Source organism: Polypterus senegalus, chromosome 17 (genome assembly GCF_016835505.1).
Source record: "Polypterus senegalus isolate Bchr_013 chromosome 17, ASM1683550v1, whole genome shotgun sequence".
In the NCBI taxonomy this organism is placed as follows: Eukaryota; Metazoa; Chordata; class Cladistia; order Polypteriformes; family Polypteridae; genus Polypterus; species Polypterus senegalus.
In genome coordinates this window covers 98,356,504-98,379,707 of record NC_053170.1, presented here as the reverse complement: position 1 = coordinate 98,379,707, position 23,204 = coordinate 98,356,504, and the positions used below count along the sequence as shown (strand labels likewise).

The following is a 23,204-nucleotide window of genomic DNA, read 5'->3' as shown; positions in this document are numbered from 1 at the left end:
TTTTAAAAGGCCATTTATGGTCACATCTTAAAAGTTCCTGTTGCTTCTATAAAGAGTGAAAGACTAAGGCTGGCACCTATCCTGCTACCCTGTGCATTTTTTGTAGATTTAAGACTGTGTGGCTACTTCTCATTTGTATATTGTGTGCGTGGATCTGTTCACAATGTTCAGCTAAATGCTCTGCATGCCTTTTTCCTGGAGCGATTTTCCCCTAACTGTTTGAAGTGTGTATTCACTTTGAGTACAGTTGTCCACTGCCCTTAAGAACTGCAATGTCCAATGAGCAAGGGAACAAGAAGAACAAAGAGGCACATAAGGTCTAGCATATCAGGTGAACAGAGGTTCCTAAATGCACGATGCGATTGAAACAGATGAACGTACTGTTGTACATGTCTTAAGTGCCTGTTTTGCTATGCTATTAATAAAAATACTAGTAAATACTAGTTTAATACTAGTTTAATAGTAAAATAAGGTGGCTTGCTGACTGTAGAGATGAACATTAAATCTCAAGACTGCAAGTTCAGTTTCTGCTACCTACTGACTATATGACCCTGAGTTAGATTCTTAACCTTTTAGCGCTCTGGCTGTAAAATATGAGAATATTGTGTATGTGTGAAACATTTTCAGATGGCTTTTCTCCTGTAAGATCTTACATAAATAATTACACACTCTCAAAATTAATTCAGGAAAGTGGTGATGCCTTCAGCCTTTCTTTCGACACCGGACAGTGTAATGCTCGATTTGTGCTCTCCTGTGTGAGACAGATTTTTCTTGATGATGTGACTTTTGAGCAGCACATACAAACAAAAATTCACAAATATATCCTGAATTGCTGTTGTGTTTCTTAGAGGGGAAAAAAAAGAAAAGAAAAAAGGAAAACTATGTAGACATCATTCACAGTTTGAAGATGGCTTGTGGTGCAGATGAAATGGAACGACTCCTGCTATCTTAATTTCATGCTTGGTTACCATGTAATCATCCCAGTGGGGAAATGACAGGTTTAAATCTCCCAGTGGAAAAGTAACCAGAGAAGAATGGTGTCAGTGACCTTATTAATTCCTACAGTTTGGCTTTTTAATATAATAAACAAATAAGACTGAAAGAGTTTACTCTTTAATAACAATGATAACAGAAATGGTAATGATGATGTGAACCAGTAGTGTGTAGTGTAGTTTATTTGGAAGTTTATGACCTCTTAAATTTACAGCAATATACTTTATTCTGCAACGAGAATATTTTCTATCTTATTTTGTTTGCTCTTCTTTTAAAATGAAGTGATGTGCATCACTGCTACGATTGCAGCTGCTCTGAGAAAAGAAATAACTACAGAAGAAGCAGTAGCTTTCACAATGTATTGTTGATTGCTGCCTATCGACACGCAACAGTAATCTGTGAAGTATGTGTATTTGTGTGTATTTCGTTGACCAGGAAATGTTAGTGAGTCAAATGACAATGTGTTTGAAGGAATAAACTCAAAAGGTTTTTTATTTAAACATTTCAAAACATACGAGTCACTGGAGAACTGTTAGTCATGGGTTTTCATACACATAATGAATTAGTCATGGAATAAGGAGAGGGTTCATCAGGGATCCATAACATTTATATACTAGCTGTAGCTTTAACATTTAATATGTTAACTGCTACAAGTGTGACCCGCTGTGGATCACCAATTTAAGAAAAAAAAGGTAAACTTGAGGAATTTTATTAGACTACCCTTTGGTTCCACTGTTGACTCCAAGGTAGCAGGTTCAGTTGGTGGCTAGTGACAGAAAGCATTCACTTGAATTTATAAAGCACACTTGCATTGTAAAAATATCATTGAAAAGGGGCAATTAAAATGTTCATTTAAAAAATGAGTAGGGTTATAAAGAATGCGGGCATATTGAACACTGAAACACTAAACAATATGTAGGTGTCTAAAATGCTACCTGGATAAACCACTCTTCAAGCTTTCCAAACCTCCAAAATTAAGATCACTTAATAAGGTTCTTCCAAACAATGATTGGAAGACATCTGCCCTTAGTTCTCTTTGCAGTGGTTTTGGCACTGTTTTTGGGGGAGGGGGGGTTTGGGGGGGATTAAGGAGGAGGTGCCACCCAGTTAGTGGCATTAGTTAAGAATAATACAAAGTAATGACAGTGAAAAATGGATGTTATTTCAAATTGATCAAAAATGACAAAGAGCATCAGCTTCACCTGCTGCAACAATTCACACTCCTCCCAACAAAGAGGCTTTTGGCAAGAAGAGTTCCCCATATTTCGAATGTATTGTCATTACTAGCAGTATAAGCAACAAACCTGTGAAACTTTTACAGAAGGCAATTCTGGACAATACAGAGGACTTCCCTCTTTAGAGGAGAGAAAACAAAAAATGACTTTCAGGGCTGTCAGAAATAATTAAAACTAGATGTGTATTTGTACCACCTCCAGCGTGCCCCTGAACGCCTGTTTAATGTGGCTGGTACTATTGTCACTCCAGAGGGATATGCATTAAAGATGGACAGACGAAATATGCTGGTGTTCCTGGAACAGATCCTTCATCCCTCACCTTAGGCTTCATTGTATTTTTGTTATGATTGTGTCCTGTTATTTACTATTTGTTCATTGTTTTCTAACCAAAGTTGCCCACGTACATTTTGTAATGGGTTAAGGTATTTTTTAAATGTTGACCCACTTATTCATGACAGTTGTTCCATCTGTCATCTACACTTCCTCTGTAAATGTCTCCGCTCTCCTAAGTTGACAATTTGTTCTTTTTTTGTGTCTGATTGGATTCCATAATTGCAGAGACTCCTTGGTGAGCTGGAAACAAGAGCACTACTTCTTTGTATTTCTTTGTTTGGTTTCCCAAGTAGATGTTTAATCCCACATTAATCAACTGAATGGCTTGTTGAATAATTGAATCATTAAGGCAGAATTTAAGCTGGACAATACTAACAGGTTTTGTGTTTGTGTGAACATCCACTCAGCTGTTTTGGAGTAATGTTTGGTTTTGTGGCCTCCCATTAAGACTCCCTAGTGAAATTCTTGAAACTTCATGAAACCTATATTTTCAATTGCGCAAACAATAATTTAAATGCAAAGTTTGTGAAAATAGATATCCTGTAGCTGCTTTTGAGTGTTGCATGTTTTTGTGTTGGTCCCCCATCACTCCATTGAATTACTGGCATGAACTGTAGCTTTTACAATAAGTAGGTCCAAACATGAACAATAGTTGAGTATCCCTAATCCAAAATGCCTGGCATTACAAATATTTCAGATTTTTGATATTTGCGCATATATTATATATAATCTATCTCTCTCTCACTCTCTCTCTTAGGGACACCCTTGAAAATGTAGGGAAATGCAGCCTTAAACATCTAAATGACTTTCACACATATAACACACATTGCTGAGTTGTTGTTATAATGTGAATTTAAGTGACAAATCAATTAAAGCTCAAAAGTGATATGTGAATATGATGTACAGACTGTGTAATTTAGTTCCCTTTTAAGATGGCCAATTCTGCGGATTTGCACTGTAAAAACATTTTTGTTTCTTTGCCATTTTATATCCGCTATCTGTTGTCACTTATGTCAGGAATATCGCAGCCGATCATTACTCGATCATGCCTACTACCTCCAGCTTTCTTATGGTGTGTGTGTAGTACGTACATAGAGCATAAGTTTTTTACCATCATAAAAAGGCAATCTGCAGCATTGTCCGTTCTCCTAATGTAATCGGTGCACTTTATTGAACTCGTATTGGCACCTAGTGAGAATGAAGCTGATTTTGTTAAGTGTAAGCAGTGACGTCCCATTAATGGACAACTTGTCTGCAATTTTAACTGTGCTGCACAGCACCTTTAAACTGCCTCACAGGAGTTATTGTGTCACATCAGGGGACAAAGTTCATCAACTGTGTTTTATTGATTAGCAGCACTCAGTCCTACATGGGGTACAGACCCCTTCCTCCACCCCAATCTTCAATCGTGTGTCACACCAGCATTTCAATCCGTGGAGTGATGTTTCGTTTTAAATACGGCAGCTGATTTTGCTATTTTTTAACTTGGCACAATGCCATAGTACATTAGAACTATTGTGATGAGAACAGGCCATTCAGCCCAGCAAGCTCATCTATCCCATTCACCTCGATTGCCTATAATAGCATGAAGTTGAGATTTAAAGGTCCCCAAAGTCCTCTTCTCCAGTACACTGCACTACTTGGTAATTTATTCCATGTATCAATATCAGGTGAGATGAATGAACATTTATTTTTGCAAGTGGCAGAGATGTTAAATGGTCTTTCATTGTTTAGTCAAAGTTCAGATGCTTTGATATTATAGAACAATTGTATTGATGATTTCTGCTGTGTCCATCATATTGCCTGGCACTGCACCATCTCTCTGGCCACTCCCATGATTTTCAAATGGTGAAAATTTCAGGGCCCACAAAGTCTGCATACAAAATTTTGATGCAACAATTTTGCCAAGGGAATGGTTAATAAGAGGAGACAATAAAAAATAAGAATTTAGAACAAAATGAAATATCAAAAAAGTATTACTAATGCCTTCCTCACACACAGGTGATTTGTAGTGATGTGCCATTACAGTGGAGGTAGTAGTGTTGTATTTAGTTGGCAACAAAAGGTTGACCTGCACCCTTAGTGGCCACCCTGTCATCTCTTAGTGATGGCTTTGCATACACCAACTTGCCACACTTCCTCTTAATTTACATAATTGCTAGTCCTAATGTTGCAACTGTCCGGCTTAAATTTAGACAGATCCACTGATGAGGATGATGATGTGGATGGCAGTGTCACAGATTGTGTCATTTGAAGTCTTGTAAAGGTCTGGCCTTCAGTTTGAATTTAAATGTTATGTTGGAAACGAGCACCACTCAAGCTCAAAACATAACGCTAGTGGAACCTATAATAACTCACTTTTACGGGGCGCCTTACCTTTTTGTTTTTTTCATAAGTAGAGGGCTACCACACTGTCTATGTGGCTGTGACAAAGAGAGACTGAAGAGGAGCAGCCGTTATAGCCTAGCCTGCTAGGAGGAGCGGCTTTTGCACCTGCAGTACTTCAAATCAACAAGAAGTGCTGAAAACCAATTTCAATAAATGACACACATTTATGAGAGGCTGATGGAACTCAGCCTGTGGCTATTCTACTTTCATCTCATTGTTCTCCTCCCTGTGCATTTTTGAGTTGTTTTCTGATTTTTACCTTGCAGTCAGTTTGTGAATGAGATTTCTCAGGCAGTGCTTAGGTGGCTCCTTGATGCCTGTTGTATTTGACAGAAATGCTTGTAAGCAGTACGTCCTAAAACATCAATTTTCTATGTTTAGTTTAGGATTATAACTATAATTAAACTTTTTTTGAGTCAAAGGAAGAATGAACACGTTGAAATTGTATCATACGATGCGTAGATGTTGCATTTACCACAATGAAATAAGCCTTTCGTACCATGACTGCTAACACAAAGCAAACAAACTAATCGATATTTTTTTTTTTTGTGAGTCCCTTGGGCAGGATGGTAGATGTAAAGTCTATCTTTGTAAACCCATTTTATTTTTCCTAGTGTCATTATTATTTAAGTTAAAACGGAACTACAGTAAAAGCTAATATGTACAGTACAATTGGCACAGGTGATACTGCTTCAGACATCTTTTTATTTTTTATCTTTAATTGTGCAATAGTGATGTTTTAGTTTTTTGCCTTCTGTTTAGTTTTGAAAATGTTGATGCTGTGATAGCGACATTAATACCTTTGGTAGAATTTGAATTTTATGGTGAGACTTTTAGATTCATTCCCTCTGCTTACCCACTCTGTAACCTAAAAAGGTTTACTTAACTTGCCAGTGCGGCAGTTCTAGACATATGAAAACTTTTTTATTTTTTTATTTTAAATGTCTGTACTTGTGTAAAGATTGGGGATGTTGTTCGCTACTGAAAAATGAAAGTTTTTTATGCATTTAATTCTGACCTCTGACTCTTTTTGTGACCCTCACCAAGTCACTTCACTGGCTGGTGCTCACATTGCAGATCAACAGAAACAGATTATTAAATATTATTATACCAATACAATGTCTTGGATACATAGATAGATTTAACTTTATTTGTCCCTGGGGAAAATTTGGCTTTTAACAGAATCTCTTTAAAGAAATAAATACATCAATAGGTAGATAAGTAAGTAAATAAGTTTACACACAGACTTTGGTCTGAACATACAATGGAATGAATTTAAAGAAAGAACATTCAAAAGAAAGAAAACTTCTGACTTGGCGGTCACAGTCAGAGTGCGGTATTATGCAGCCATATTGCTTTTGGTAAAAAGAAGCCCCAGTAGTGTTTCTTAATGCACTTGGTTGGTTGAAATTACACAGTGTTGGTGTGTCAGAGAGAGGATGTGCAATGTTTATAATGGCACTCGGTTTTATTTTAATCCTCTCCGTCACTTTTAACCTCCTGGGAGTGTATAATGAATGCATAACTCCCATAACCAAGCATGCGCTTTTAATTGGCTTGTTGATTCAGTGGGTTTCTCGTGAAGTGATGTTACTGGCCCAGCACCACAGCATAGAAATTGATTGAACTGGCCATCACAGAGTTGTAGATGTGAAGGATGTCATTTCCTACATTTAAGGAATGCAATGTCCTAAGCAAGAGCCTGCTCTGTCCTTTCTTAGATAGTTCCTCTGTTTTTCCAAGACGAGTCTAACCTGTCATCATTGTGGACCACCTCAACATCTACCCCTTGAATAGGGACTGGACATAGAGGCTCTTTGGTATGGCTAAATTCAGTAACCTGTTCTTTGGGTTTGTAGATATTAAGGTGCAGAGAAATCTCTTCACACCAAAGAAAAAAGTTCTCCACCTATTCTACTCTGTCTCACCCCCTTTATCAATACTCCGCATTAGTGCAGAATATTTTGAGAATTTCTGCAAGTGACAAAACTGGGTGTTATATTTGTAGTCAGAAGTGAACAGAATAAAAAGGGAAGGAGACAGGTCTGTTCCTTGTGGTGCTCCTATGTTGCTCACATCTGTATCAGAAGCACCATGGGCTCACAAACTGCAGTCTTTCTGATAGTCCATTATCCAGGAAGCCACAGGCTCACCCACCTACATATCTCCTGAGTTTACCCCTTTAACTGGGATGGCTGGATTGTATTGAATGTGCTGAAGAAATCAAAAAACATAATCCTCACGGTGCTGCCAGCTTTGACTGAGCAGGTGACAGGACACCACAAAGTTGGTCAGTACAGGTCTCAAGAACTCAAGGACTGACTCCATCTAGTCCTACTTGGTCTTCAGTTATGGACGGTCCACGCTGATGGTCAGAGGTGGACTCGTCACTGGTCATTCGAGTAAACGTGATGTGGTGGGGATTGTGTGGGGAGACAGGCCATTGGGGAAAAAAGGTGGCGGTGGAAGGGAAAAATCTATTTAAAAAAAAAAAAATTAAATAAATAAAAAATGGTTCAGGGCATTCGCTTTGTCAACATCCCCTTCTAGCACCTGAACTTTGGATTGCTTGAGTCCTGTAATTATACCCAGTCTATTCCAGATCTCCTTCATGTTATTCTGAGTGAGTTTTTCTACTTTAGCTTTGTAAGCATCCTTCCCTTCACTCAGGTTTTTGTTTAGCACATGCTGTACGTCCTTTGGAGCCCCTTTGTCACAGTATTTGAATTCTGTCTTTTTCTCATTCAAAAGACCTTTTAGCTCTTTAGTAATCCAGGGCTGCTTGTTTGAAAAGCAGCGTACTGTCTTTGTGAGTACCACTGTGTCGACACAGAAGTTAGTATAGTCTGTGATGCAGTGGTAGAGACCCTTGATATTGTCGCCATGTGATCCACACACTAGTCTGTCATTTGGAAGTAATGATTCAGAGCCAATTCAGCCTTCAGGCTCCACTTTCTCACTATTCTGGTGGCAACAGTTGCTATCTAATAGCAGGTGTGTAGCTTGGAATAAAATGAATCAAATTGTGATCAGATTTGCGTATACTTTAAATTAGTAGATTGCACTTAAAGGTGTTTTTAACATTTGAATACAGCAAGTCCAGCTTGTTGTTTGTCAAGTTCATTCAGTTTGTTTATATATTGCCTTTTCAGAGCTCACCAAAATAGAATTAACTTAAACAATCATCAAAGTATACTGTATGCTATGCATAGTGCCTTTGTTTAGTAAACATAATCCCAAGACATTTTATATTCAGACTGCCTATAAAATTCACAGTTGTCTTTTTTTTTTTTTTTTTTCTCCCATATTCAAGAACATCAGGCAGTATGACCACATTCGGTCACCCGGTACAACCCTGACCTACAGCCGTGACAGTTTTATACTCATTTGTTCAACATGAATAATTACTCACTGGTTATGTGACTTGTCCCGAGTTACTAATGGAGCCTGAGCTGGTAAAACTGTAGTCTTACGGTTTAGGGCACATGTCTATTCCAAAGAGGTTTGTATTACATTATAGAAAAATTGTTTCCATGTTTTCTACCATATGTGGTTATTATCATATCTTCTTGGACTTGGTCACACTACAGCGCCGATCATTTTTTTTTTTTTTTAAGGCCCAATACCCATCAGAGATATTCATGTTACCTGATTATTAGCAGCTGATTTTAGTACCAATTCAGATTGATTTTTCTTTATTCCTTTAAAAAAATTACTTTAATCTTCTGCATAAACAAAAAAATACAACCCTTATGTTCTATATTAAAGTGTATATTTATAATCAAACTATAGACCACAAGTGTTACCTTTTAATTTTTTATTAACAAAATCAAGTTTTGTGGACTTATTGTTCAGTAATCATAATACTAAAATAAATTTCCTTAAAGTACATACTTTAACTTTAAAATATCTATAAAATGGTCCATATAACATATAGTATAACAGAAAATAAAATCTTCTCTTGGCTGCTCCTGTTAGAGGTTGCAACAGTGGATCATCTTCCATATCCTCTAAAAGAAAATAAAATGCTTCTCATAATTAAAAGCGGTCATATCGTTTCATTTTTTCTGTAATGTACCTATCTGAAACAAGGCTTCATTAAAAAAAAAAATAAAATAGTAGTTTTCACTTTTTCTGACAACAAAAATCTATACGTATATCCATTTTCACACAATCAATTAATTGATATTGGCAACTTAACACTACTTAAATGTAAATATAAATGCACTTCTCGGTTTTAATCATTTCATATCATTAATTGCACTACAGCTTTATGCTGTTAAAGTATACATTTACTGTATTTATACAGGTGTGTCTCCCCTACGGGTCAGCGTATCAGCTAGAAATTTGTAGTTTTTGAGGTGTAATTATAAAATATCGATTACCATTTTAATTATGTAGCACTTGTTTTTTTACAAGGATTTATGCTGTAAAGCACACAACAACAAATAATAAACACAGTAGAAATAAAAAAAAAGCCTATTGTTTACTAAGCAGCAAATTCAAATTTGTCTTTATCTTTTCTCTCTCCAATTAAAAGCATAAGCTTGTGCATTTTAAACGAGATCACTGTCCAAACTCGGAAAGTGCTGGTTTTAATTTAAAAGACAAAGTAAAAAGTTTTAAATTCCTTAAAGTAACTTTTCTTGCTGAGGTTGTCTGTTTGCACAGGATGACATTTCTGATTAAATTTTTTCAGTTTATTACTCCGCTTTCTTTAACATAAAGCCAAATATGCCAATTGCCTCTCATTCACTGATAAAACAGGCCTCCCGGAGGTTTGCTGCAAAAGAAATACAAAAAGGACATGTGCTGGGTCATCTACCATATTACATTGTATTAATTTTCCAATTAAATTACTGCAAAGCTTGGAAAAGTAGGGGCTGAAAATATATATTTTTACTAATCACCAATTGAGTCAATTGAAGTGGAGCATCCTTAGATAAAAGCCACAATTCTTGTTGGTTACAGTCCACAGTTTTATCTCCCAAGCTACACTCTCTAATATCTCAAATGTATTATAATAATTCTGAACCCAAGGTGAATGACAGAATTCTTTTTTTTTTTTAAATAGAGCCTACTGTGCTGTATCAGTGCAGATACCATCCTCTGCTGATGGTCTGGTATCAAATCGGAACAAACAAACCGAGTGCCCACAAATGTCAGATGATTTGATGGCACAGTAAAGTAGGCAATTCATACGTGGGGTCCAAAATGATTTCCGTACAGGAATGTCTTTGTGAGGTTGTCGGTGACGAGCCTTAGAAAGCAGTCATTGTGGATGGTAAGGGTTAAGTAGGAACTCACAGGGCACCTGATGACAGAGCCAGGAAACTGCTCAAAAATAAATCTGCTTGTCTTTGTACTCGATGCACGAGGCGGCAGCAGAAGTAATAACTAATCTCTGATTTTACAGCTGTTCTGCGAGCTAATGTGTCTTGCTTTGAACAAACTCTTTTGTGCACTGATTGATGAAGCATTAAAGCTGTAATGACTTCTGATGCCTTTCATAACCACATCAAGAGATAACACACTGCAGTTTAACAGATGGTGCATATTTTGGCCAGCAACAAAAAATTAAAAATCTAAATGAGTTTTTTTTCCTTTTACTTTTCTTAAAAAGAGATGAAAAACATAAAACACAAAAACCAAGAAACCATTTTGTGTTTTGATATTTCAGAAAACAAACTTAATCTTACCCACAAAGTTGGATAAGCTATGCAGGCATAGAATTTATAGCAGACTGGGTTTCTGTGATAGTAAAGTGGATGTTTTTGTGGAGTGCTGCTTGGTACCAGATGGGGGGCAAGGGAAATGGGTGGGGAGGTCTGTGTGAAAAGGCTTAGAACTGACATACTTGTGATGTCAGGTGTTTTGGTCCAAATTCCATGAAATCACCTTAAAATGTCTTGCTCTTAAAAGTGGCCTCAGCTGTTCTACCAATCAGCTTTTAACATTCTGACTGTTTAGAGAGGCCATCGTTCATTAAAAATTGTATGTCATAGAAAGGGCTTGGTAATATGCAGCTTATGAAAGGGTTGTTGGTCTTCATCCATTTTTGGTAAGCTGCTTTTAGCTGTGACAGGTATAGTTTTACCATATTGAGCTTGGCAGACTCTACTACTGCTTCTTCTGCAACAAAAAACTTTGCTGCAGAATTATTTTAATAAGGAAGAGCCAGGAGATGAAAAGTAAACTAAAGTCTTGCAAAGGTTGAAACAGGATAACTTGTGTTCACAAGCCTAGTCAAAATACCTAAAATCAAAGTCAAAGTAAAATGAGCCCTAAGTCGTAACTTTTCTGCCTGAAGGTGAGAGACGAGGACACACCAGAAAAAAGTCAAAAAACCATAAAAGGCAAAACCTAATCATAAACCAGGAATCGGCGTCGGAGGGAGAAATGGTGGAGTCACAGACCTGGAAATTGAGAAATAATATGAATTTAATTTGGTTGAGTTTTTTTTTTTTAAATTGATTTTATTGAAATCACACAACACATTCCATACAAATAGATCAATTTTACAAAAATAGAAATTAAAACAAATCAACCCCCAAACCTGAGGAAGAGAGCATCGCCACCTTAGCACCATGTTGGGTGGGTTTTTAACGCATTTCTGAGTTAACAGCATTATTGATTATCACCTGATTGGACGTCATTGCAATATGTCAGTGTGTCACTTTATTTAAATCAGTAGCACACAATGTACAAACTTTGGAGAAATTCAAAAACTTTAAACAAACGAGGCAAAGAAACTTGGTTTAAATAAAGCTTTTCTTGTTTTTATGTGTATTCAACTTTTGTTTTGCATATTAAGCATTGAGGTTTGGTTTTAGTTTGCTTCTTTAGTTTCTCAGCATAATTTTTGACTACCTCGTTTTTTTTTTTCTCTCCATTTTCCAGTCTTAATTGTGACTAGTAAAATGGTGAAACTTCTCATTTTTTGGGGTATTCATAGCAGCTCATCTCTGACTACATCTTATCTCCTGGTCATTTTTATTCTAAACCCACCCTGTCTTGTTCTGAATCAACAAAACTACACTGGGCTCTGAGGAAATTCTGTCCTTGTCCCTGCCTGTCTTCCCAGTGGGCCGTGTCTACTACATTCCTCATGGCAGACCCTCGGGGCATTTTCACAAGTACCTAAACTGAATCCTCTTTTTTAAGTTATTCTTCCAAATTCCGGCATGAAAATAACTTAATTTAATATGCTGTCAGGGCCATAATGCTCATGGTTGCCATAATGTTGGCAGATTAATCTAAGAAAAAAAGCCAGAAAAATAATGATGCAAAAATATCTCCAATGATGTTCTAATTAAACACTCAAAGATCATCACCTATATCCCTTGTGCCAGTGTGGTGTGGCATTCATTATCTAGGGCAGTCACAGACACAAATGGGCCAGGGGTGAACCTCTTCAAATTTTTTGTTAAAGCTTACACTATGAATTTGTGTAAATTGGAAATAACATTCCCATAAGGCCAAAATTGCACAATATTTTAAAGGCTTGAAATGTGATTAGAATACATGCAAATGAGTTAGGTTTATGTTACTACAATTGAACTATAAATATAGCACTTCAATGCTAAAAATGTGCATCTTTGGTTATTTGCAAAATTCATTTATAAAACTGGTTGCAGGTATAACTCACGTGGTAACTTCTGTATAGTCCTGCTCAACTTAAATCGTTTTATAAACCTTAAACATATCTTTTACATGAGTGTGTATAATATTATATTATATTTCTTCTATCCAGGGCCCTGTGAAGGAGTTTTTGAAAAAGTTTGTATAAATTATGTGTTGATTGCCGAAATTTAGCAAATTTCAGATTTAATTATTTTGTTACTTTCTGAAAAAAGATGCACAAATATGTACTTGCTTTCTCATTTCTTCTCCCGCTCCCCCTCAGGGTATTCTATTCTCAACACCAGACTGTTTAAAGGTTCCACAGGACTTGCTGAAAATGTACTTACATGAGGCAAATCGAGTATACAGAGACAAGATGGTTGAAGAAAAAGACTTTGAAACCTTTGATAAGTTGCTGCTTGACATGGTGAAAAAGTATTATGAGGTGAGCCCTGTTTTGCAAGACAGCTCGGAAATTTTGTTAAATGACTTCTTAATTGATGATACCTTATACCATTCTCATCATCTGTTTTTAGTTCCCCCCTGATTACATTATCTGTGGAGTTTGCCTTTTTCCAGAGTCTCCAGAGATTTTTTCCAGGTTCTCTGGTGTTCCCCTACATTAGTTACATTAGCAGACAACTCTAAATTGGCCCTGCATGAGTTAGTGTGAGTGTGAACCTTCAGTTCCATGAACTGGCATCCCATCCAGGCTTTGTTCTGGCCTGCTAACCTGTAATGGAAAGAGCAGCCGCAGAAAATGGATTGATACTCTGTGGGTTTTCATGTAGTTGGTCGTTGTATCATCAATTATAATTTTAGAGTTGAATGAGGTTGGTTTAAAAAAAAAAAATAACTATTCCAGCAGTAGGTAAACTAAACATAGAAAACGCAAAAAAATCACTGTTCACTGTATATTTACAGGAGGCGTTTGAGTAGTTCTTTACATTTTTGTAAAGTGGAATTAGTTTTTATATACCTAAGAATAGAATGAACTGTGCAGGTAATCGTTTGCTTCATTTTTCATCTCACCACTCCTCTGAAGTGTTGTCAAGGGCTTTTTCAGCTCTGGAAAATGTTGACTATCAGAGAGCAGTAACACAGCAGACCAAACGTAGACTGTGAAGCCTAGGAGTCCTTAGCTCACAGTTGCAGTGCCACCAATCATTTGTTAAACTGGCCTCTTGTGGGGATGAGTCCTTTTAGGAAGGAAGATGCTTGTAGTGCATGTAGTAATCCTTTTGACTTAAGGTGTAAATAATGGCTGGCATATGTTATCTATTGAATGGCTCGAGAGTTTGCATACCTTATCAGGACACAGAGTAGAACCAAGTTAAGGAATAATACGATATTTAAAGAACCACATTAGTTAAAAAAACAACAAAGGCTATGGCAAACTGAGGCAGAGAAAACGGACAGAATTTTGAAAACAAAATGGACAAAAGTTCTTTAAAGCTTATTGATTGAGGCAAGAAACTCAAAATCAAGGCATCAGTATGTACAAATTGCTGGTGATTAGTTTGTGTGGAGTGGTGAACCTTTGTCTGTCAACTGAGACATTGAGAGAAAGGATCAGCCCTGCGAGAACAAATCACACCGGTTCAGTGACATTTTACCCTAGCTACTAGGAGTCTACACTGCCTACAAGAGCTGTAGATGTACTGTAGTGCGGTTTTCTAGAATTCAGGATTCAGGGCTGAACGATTCATTTGCTTCCTTACATGATGATATGTATTGATACTGTTACTTTTTCCTTAATTTAGGAGGTAGATGCCACTCTTGAAGAAGCTAAGAAGATGAATATGTATTGTCATTTTGCCACTGGTATTGGGGAGCCCAAGTATATGCCAGTGACGTCGTGGGAGTCCTTAAACAAGACTCTCATAGAAGCATTGGATAATTACAATGAAGTCAATGCCGCCATGAGCCTTGTTTTGTTTGAAGACGCCATGTGTCACATGTAAGATGCCTCATTTTGGAGTTTTAATTGGTGCAAGTATCTGATCCAGCTTTTGCTTGAATACTAGACACTTAATTTGTAAGAACCACACCAAAACATTTGTCCCCATATAGCCAACCCCCCCCCGCCCGCTTTAATTTAACCGTCCACTTCATGTGAAGTCAGGGCTGTCTAAACAGCATCATAGGCCCCTGGGCAAAGCACTGCACTGGGGCCCCTACCTACACCTCCACTCAGCAAGTCGCAACATACATAGTTTAGTGTGGGAACCCCGGGCAACTGTCCAGCTGCCCATGCATTAAGACGGCCCTGTGTGAAGTATCTGTGCTATTTCATCTTTTTATGACCCATATCAGACGTTAGATTCTACATTTAGATACTGTGCCTTGAAAAGGGACTCTGGCTGTGCAAAAGTTTTTCATTTTTTTACTGAATGAAACTTACATAGATATGTGTTTGTGAAGGCTCATGTGCTTACAATGCATTTGATTTTAAAGTAAGTTAATTGTATTCATAATGCACTTTGGCACATAAGCAATTTCTCTCTTGGTCTGATGATGATAATAAAAATACAGTGATCCCTCGCTATATCACGCTTTGACTTTCGCGGCTTCACTCCATCGCAGATTTTAAATGTAAGCATATCTAAATATATATCACAGATTTTTTGCTGGTTTGCAGATTTCTGCGGACAATGGGTCTTTTAATTTATGGTACATGCTTCCTCAGTTTGTTTGCCCAGTTGATTTCATACAAGGGACGCTATTGGCGGATGGCTTAGAAGCTACCCAATCAGAGCATGTATTACATATTAACTAAAACTCCTCAATGATACTTCCCGCGCGGTGCCTGATTGTTTGCTTTTCTCTGTTTGTCTCACCCTCTCTGACATTCTTTGCGCCTGACGGAGGGGGTGTGAGCAGAGGGGCTGTTTGCCTAGAGGATACGGACGCTCCTCTAAAAAATGCTGCTTTATTGTGGTGCTTCGGCATACTTAAAAGCCCAAAAGCACGTATTGATTTTGTGATTGTTTGCTTTTCTCTCTCGCGCTCTCTCTCTCCCTCTGACATTCTCTGCTCTTGACATGCATTCTTTGAAGAGAAGATATATTTGCATTCTTTTAATTGTGAGAAAGAACTGTCATCTCTGTCTTGTCATGGAGCACAGTTTAAACTTTTGACTAAAGGGTGTTATTTCATGTCTAGAGGGCTCTAATGTTAACAGTGTGGGAGAGTTTATAAGGGCTTAAAATATATAAAAATAACCATACAAACATATGGTTTCTACTTCGCGGATTTTCACCTATCGCGGGGGGTTCTGGAACGCAACCCCCGCGATCGAGGAGGGATTACTGTAATAACTTTATATATCACCTTATCATACATCTACATGCAACTCGAGGTGCTTTCCACAAATGAATCAATAAAACCAAAGCTATACCACATTTGCTTGGATTGTTATCATTAATTAATACTATGATAATTGCTTCTTTTTGTTTATTTTTATTTGTTGAATTTATTAAAATCAACCAACATTCCATACAAGCAAGTCAGATTTTACAAAACTGGGTTCAGGTTTCCCTGGAAACATTTTGGACAATTTTAAATGAGACAGATAGATGATTTTAGGTTATATGATTGCATGCTTTGCGCATATGGATCTCGAGTAAATTCTGTGCATTGCTGCTTTGCATTCCTGTTCCGAAATGTTGAAATACTATAATAATTTTTAATAAATGTAATTATACTAAATACGAAATCAACCAGGTGGTGTTAAGCAAACTTCAACCACTAAAGCCTTATATACAAGTAATAGTATTTTAAAATCAATTTTAAAGGACACTGGCAGCCAATGTAATGATAATAATATTGGGCATATCTGCTCATATTTTTTCCTTTTGTTTAAAATTCTTGCTGCTTTATTCTGGACAAGCTATAGCAGATACAGTATACATCCTTTTTAGGTAATCCTGGTAGGAAAGTGTTGCTGCAATCTAGTCGGCTAAATACAAGTGGATGTATTAATTTTTGTCTTCTTTAAATGTTATAAGAGATTGCACCCTTGCGGTGTTCCTTAGGTGGATGACAGCAGTCATGGTAATGTTATTAATATGTGATTTGAAATTAAGGTCAGAGTCAATGATATTGACTTCTTCCCCCATTTTGAAGATGCATATGTAAGAGTAATTGGGTCCAAAAATTCATCAGTTATGATAAGTATGAGTGACTATAGTATACCATATAGTATGTTCACATTATGCTCCCAATACTCATAATGACCCTGAAATCAGAGTATGGATAGATGTTGGTTTTTTTTTTTTTTGGGTACACCCATTGCAACCCATCTTAACAAAATACTAAAACATTCACAAATTTGAGTAATTTTTTATGTGACATGTAACCTTGTAAAAATCACCTTTAGAAACTCAATATATACATTGTAGAATAAAGACATGTTGGACTATGTGTTCCATATATGGAAAATGTGAATAAAAGGTTTGGTGTGCTTATGGCATAACATTTGATAAAATCAAAGCTGGAACTAATAATCCACTGTATAATCTATACTCCTGTCAGTCATAATTAAAACTAATCTTGAAAATTGTTTTTATTTTTTTCATACTATAAAGCATCGTAATAATTTTTTTTTCTCACGATTAAAGATGCCGTATCAATCGAATTCTAGAATCTCCCAGAGGAAACGCCCTCCTGGTGGGAGTAGGAGGCAGTGGCAAGCAGAGCCTGACGAGACTGGCGGCCTTTATTAGCTCCTTGGAGGTCTTTCAGATAACTTTAAAGAAAGGCTATGGCATTCCGGATCTGAAGGTAATTATCTCTGGGAAGCAAGAGGGTTGAATGCATCTTCACGCCTCAGGGAGCAGCCCTTTGGCCTGTTCTGTCTGGTTCTGTCCTTGTTAGTTTTACCTTATTTTGAACGAAGAGAAGAAGAAAATTCATACTTTAGATCTGTTGTACCAACTAAAAAAGCAGAAGTTGCCATCTTGGACTTTGTGTGTTCAAGGGATGGGAGAACAGCTCCTGTTGTTCAAAGATGGCTATCCCATGATTCCAAACACTTATGTTCTTTAAATCTATCCACATCTTCAATAAATTAGTGTGTCTGAGCACCTTCAGAGCAGTGCATGAAAGAAAAAGGATGAAAGTAAAGCATTGGCTGTGTACCTCGGAGCATCACCCAACTTACTTAAATAGAATGAAAATTGCATAATGTCTTAACTTTCTTAACTATGCATTTTGTTATTTTTCTAAAATGTCTTTAAAACTGCTCTTGATGCACTTAATTGATGTTTGCTTTATTTAGAGTGACTTAGCAGCCCAATATATAAAAGCTGGTGTGAAGAACATTGGCACGGTCTTCCTTATGACAGATGCTCAAGTGGCAGACGAGAAGTTCTTGGTCCTTGTTAATGACCTGCTTGCATCAGGTAGGATATGGAGGTGTGCTGTGGCTCTGTTCCCTCAAAACACCCTGTTTTCTCTTTTCTAAACGTGTTTCCTGCCAAGAAGCATCTTTTAACTGTATGTTTTTGGTATTGGGGGAAGTCTGATAACTACCCTTTTATGCGATTTGTAAGTGGAAAGACATATTTCAACTGGATTTCTTTGTTTTCCTTCAAGCAGACCTGTCACTTTGGTATTATGGGTAGTGTTGGTGCTTAGTCTGAAGTTCAGATTTATTGTTACATGTACGAAATACAGTAAAATTCTTACGTGCATTTGTTTGCTGGAAGAGGTTGCTTCTCTATTGAGCTTGCATGTTCTCCTTGTAGTCATCACATATTGTCTAGTAAATTGGCCTTCTGTTTGTGATGGATATGTAGCCCGTAAAGATTGCTGTAAGAAACCAAGTTAGAAAATTCTAACGGGGTTCAAAAGTTGAAGTTTTTAAAATCATATTTATTTAGAAAAGATGTAGCTTTAAGTAAGTAAATGACTGTAGATATGCCATGGAGCTTCATAAGGGTAAACTAGCATTACTTTTAATTGTGTGCATTTAACCAAGAGTTCAGCATATAAGGCAGAGGGTCAAGGTGAAGCAAAAGACAAGGATTTGCAGGATTAGGGAGGAAAATTTTAGAAAACATTGTGGGACAAGTTTGACACCTCTTTAGAAAAGTGGTTCACTAAATCTGTTCTTCATTTGAATCATCGGCTAAATAAAATGACAATAAGAAATATAGTTTAACATAGTGTTGAATTCTGGGATGCAAATGAACATGCAAGTGTAGAGAACTCTGGGAAATATGCAAATATAAACCAAAAGTTGAGAGGTATGGTTAAGCTCAGGTAAATTGACCAGTGTTTATTTGCCTGTACAATAATTTGAAATGCAGGCTTTTAGGGGCTTTATTTAACTTGTACATCATATGTGGTATAAAGTAGCTTCAAGTTGACAGAAGCTCAGGACCACCAAGGGAAACTCTCTGTTGTCCAATATTTGAGTAATGTCAGTTACTAAAAATTGCCATCAAGCCACCGTATTTAAGACATAGTAGACACTATACAACTATAAGGTTCAGACGCATGGCATTTGAATGTGGCAGTGCTACCTAAAGTGCTCTGTGATGAATGTTGTCCTCTCTTACACTACAAGACCATAGTGATCAGTCCCCAGTCATGACCTGTGTCACCTTGAGTGAATCCCACAACATACTGCAATTTTAGAAATATGGGGGTATTTATTGCATGTCCTCCCAACACTGCACATTAGGGTGCTGCTTCCTATAGAAGATCATTATATAAAAAGAATATTATTCAGGTGGGTTTAAATTTAGTCAGGTAAACAATAATGTTACGTTAGTGGGGAATGCTAAGCAAAGTTTATGCATCAGATATTCAAGGCGCCTCATAAATGAGCTTTCATAACCTTAACCTTATGTGCACTGTAGTTTTCTAGTCACGCAAAGTAGATTCGAAAGCTCTTGTGAAAGTGAGAGAATGAAGTTGTGCACACTAGGCTTCTTAGCATCTATTCAGATTCCGATCGCACATATGCTATGCCTCCTTCATCTTCAGTGAATGTAATGAGTACCACAGGTCTCTGTGCACTTAATTAAGATGGAATATGGTAAAGAGTCCTAGATTTTACTGACTGAACGTCTTCTGAATAGTACAGTTTACTAAAGTGTTTGTTTTTTTATTTAATACCCCACTTTTGCAATGTCAGCCTTCACTGCTTTTGGTGCTTTTCAGTCTCCATTAGACAGCAATGCTCAAAGGATTTGTGCAGGTCCAGTTTTTTGCAGCTGCTTCTTATGGCAACTTAACTACATTTTTATCAGCCCAGGTGTGTTGCATGGGATTTGTTGAATGCCAGGATGCAAGTTTCATAAACTGAAGGAGCTGCTTCCTATTTTTATTGTTGCCAGCTCAAGTCTGCTTCGTATCTTCTGTCTCGGTGGCCTCTTACAGTTCATAAACAATGCATTGTTTCTTGGTGCATGGATCTCTTAATCATAAGTGATCTAAATTTGTGCTGCTTCTGCTCTTCTCATAGATTTGGTATTTCTTTTATGTTTGTAGGAGAAATTCCTGACTTGTTTCCAGATGATGAGGTTGAAAACATTATTGGCAGCGTGAGGAATGAAGTGAAGAGTATGGGACTGATGGACACACGAGAAAATTGCTGGAAGTTCTTTATAGATCGAGTGCGAAGACAGCTAAAGGTATGGGAGAAGACAAACCAGGCAACAGCTCCATTTGAAGTGTTTAAAGAGTGTTTATTATAAGTATGAATTAATTGTGCTTCCTCTATTCAGTATAGGTTGTCATTTGCCTATGTAATTGATAGCAGGCAGCAGATTGGTTTCTGAAGATCTTACATTTACTCTTATTGCCTTCAATTTCATTTGTGGATGATTCTTATAGATCTAAAAATCCCAGGATAATTTAGATCTCTCTATCTAAAAGAATCTGAAACTGAATTATTAATAATTCACTTTATGGGCAACTACTTTAAATGTAAATACTGGTTTCAAAAAGTGTCCTTCATGTGTTGTCTTTTGAAACACTTTGTTTTTACACTTGTTGTTAGTTGGTGATAAATTTCACAACAATAAGTCCCACTTTCTCAAGAAACATTGATAGGAGACCCCATTAAAACATCCATAGACCCACACCACCACCTCAAATCAACTGTACACAGTTTTTACAGAAATGACTGATCTTTTTTTTTCCTTCCGTGAATGGTGTCCAAAAATTGTTTTCTAAAAACTTATTCCCAATATGTGCATAGTGCATCCATAATGATACAATAAAGAGGCAAGGAGAGCATTGACTTTGTAATATTTACTGTATATTAATAAATAGTAATAAACATTAATAGTCCATTTTAATAAAAAGCTTTTTGGAATTACATTGATATGCTACCTTAAATAACTCCTTGCTTTTTCATGTATAAATTGCCTCCTTCTGTATGTTTAAGGCTGTCCTGAAGTTTTTTTGATTGTTTTTTTATTGTGATACTTGATATAGACATTTTAAAAACTTCACGTGGCCTAATAAAAGATTATGCTACATAATGCCTGTTTCATGTTGAGTTGCTTCTCTTCAGGCTTTCTCAACTGATATTTTCACATGTTGTCGAGTTACTGATACTCCTGCTGTCACCTTCACACACTTTTATGTAACATCTGCATACAGCAGGTTCTATATGTGTCCTTTGCTAATTGTTAATTATTAAGGCTTAAAAGTTCTGGTGTTGCTCCCAGCCCCATTTTGTCAGCCTTTCACGTACCTCCTCATTTTTCTTTTTCGCTTAGCCACAAATTTCCACTTTCCAGAGCCTTTGGGGCTGTTGTTACTTCTTTTTCTGTGTATTAGAGTTTGTTGATGTGATATCTTTGCTTTTTTTCTGTTGTCTGTTTTGTAATTAATGGATCCAGCCTTGAAACCAAGCTACTGTTGACCTTCACTTGCCATGTTTATCCACAAACACTTGAGCCGTACTCCATTGACAGTATCCTGCCAGACAGTGTTATTTATGATTATCTGAATTACAGTGTATGGCAGGATGTGAAGTGCATGTCTTTTTATTGTTGAATATGTATCACAGCATTAAATAACAAGAAGTTTCCACTCCATTCTGAGCATCTGCCATTAGAATTTGAAAATGCATTAACTTGTTTAGTGGTTTGCTGGAATTGCATATTGGACTGAAACTGGCCCAGCATTCTAAGAAGGCAGTTATCTTTAGTCTGTAACGTTCTTTATCTTTCTTCAATAAAGAGAAAACCCTCATATTAAGGATGAAATTACATAAAGATATGCAGCTCAATAATATTTTATAAATGATACTTTTTGAAATATATTTGTAAAGAACATAAACATATTAAAAATCAGTACTTCATTATACTAGTGTCATACTTATTTTTATGGGAATATTCCAATATTAATAAATCAATAGTTTTCTGAATTGTGCATATTTGACTTTGTGTTTTGTAATTATAGACAGTCATATTAAGAACAAATGCAAATCTATATACACTGCTCTAAAAAATTAAAGGAACACATAAATCACATATTGGATCTCAATGAAAAAAACAGTCAAGTGGAAATCTTTACTGAGTAATACTGTTTAATTCATAGAGAGCAAAATGATTGAACAGTGGTCAATGGAAACAAGAATCGCCAACCCATTTGTATTGGATGCACAGATTCATTTCATCCCAGAGATTCTTAATTGGATTCAGGTCTGGGCGATTCTAAGAATATGCCTCCCCAGACCATCACTGACCCACAGCCAAAACTGGTCATGCTGGGTGATGTTGCAGGCTGCAGAAGGTTCACCACAGCGTCTCCAGACACTCATGTCTGTCACATGTGCTCGTTGTGAACCTGCTCTCATCTGTGAAGAGAATGGGACACTAATGGTGGAGCTGCCAATTGTGGTATTCTCTGCCTATCAAGCTGCACAGTTGATGGGCTGTGAGCATAGGTCCCCTTAGAAACAATATTCATGAGGGCCAATATCCTCTGACATTTCGGTCAGAAACTTGCACACTAGTAGCCAGCTGGAGATGATTTTGTTGGGCGCTGGCAGTGTTCCTCCTTGCACAAAGGATGAGACACCGGCTCGGCTGCTGGGTTGATGCCTTTCTATGGTCCTGTCCAGCTCTTGTGTAATGGCCCATCTCCTGGTATCTCCTCCATGCTCTTGAGACTGTGCTGGGAGACACAGCAAACTTCTTGCAACAGCACATATGGATGTGCCATCATGAAGGAGCTAGACTCCCTGTGTGACCTGAATTGGCTGCAGGTACCACCTCATGTTACCAGTAGTGACAAGGACACTATCAAAACTAGAGAAGAATCAATCAGAAAGGATAGTGAGAGAGGAGTTATCTGTGGCCACCACCTGTAAAGCCATTCCCCTTTTGGGGGTTGTCTTTCTGTTACTTCTCCAGGGAACCTGTTGTCACTTTCATTTGCTCCAAAGCAGGTAAAGTTGATTCACAATCGCTTATGCTTCCTAACTGGGCAAATTATATCCCTAAAGTTTCATTAACATAGTGTTAGACTGTGACAATAAAGTGTTCCCTTAATTTTTCAGAACGGTGTGTGTGTATAAAATATATATATATAAAAAATATAAAATACTTTCTGTATATAGCGTACTGTCACAGAGGGATCCCCCTTTGTGAATCGAGTGCA

At 37.1% G+C, this 23,204-nt stretch overlaps 1 protein-coding gene across 1 annotated transcript in view; it reads left to right on the top strand.

Annotated features, from left to right (window-relative positions):
* dnah9 (dynein, axonemal, heavy chain 9) overlaps nucleotides 1-23,204 on the top strand; it is a 262,350-nt gene that overhangs the window by 116,528 nt on the left and 122,618 nt on the right. The window contains exons 43-47 of the mRNA XM_039739325.1: nucleotides 12,856-13,017; nucleotides 14,336-14,532; nucleotides 17,195-17,357; nucleotides 17,854-17,977; nucleotides 20,076-20,218. Of these exons, the coding sequence (XP_039595259.1) occupies nucleotides 12,856-13,017; nucleotides 14,336-14,532; nucleotides 17,195-17,357; nucleotides 17,854-17,977; nucleotides 20,076-20,218 (789 nt within the window). The remainder of the gene's footprint in view (nucleotides 1-12,855; nucleotides 13,018-14,335; nucleotides 14,533-17,194; nucleotides 17,358-17,853; nucleotides 17,978-20,075; nucleotides 20,219-23,204) is intronic.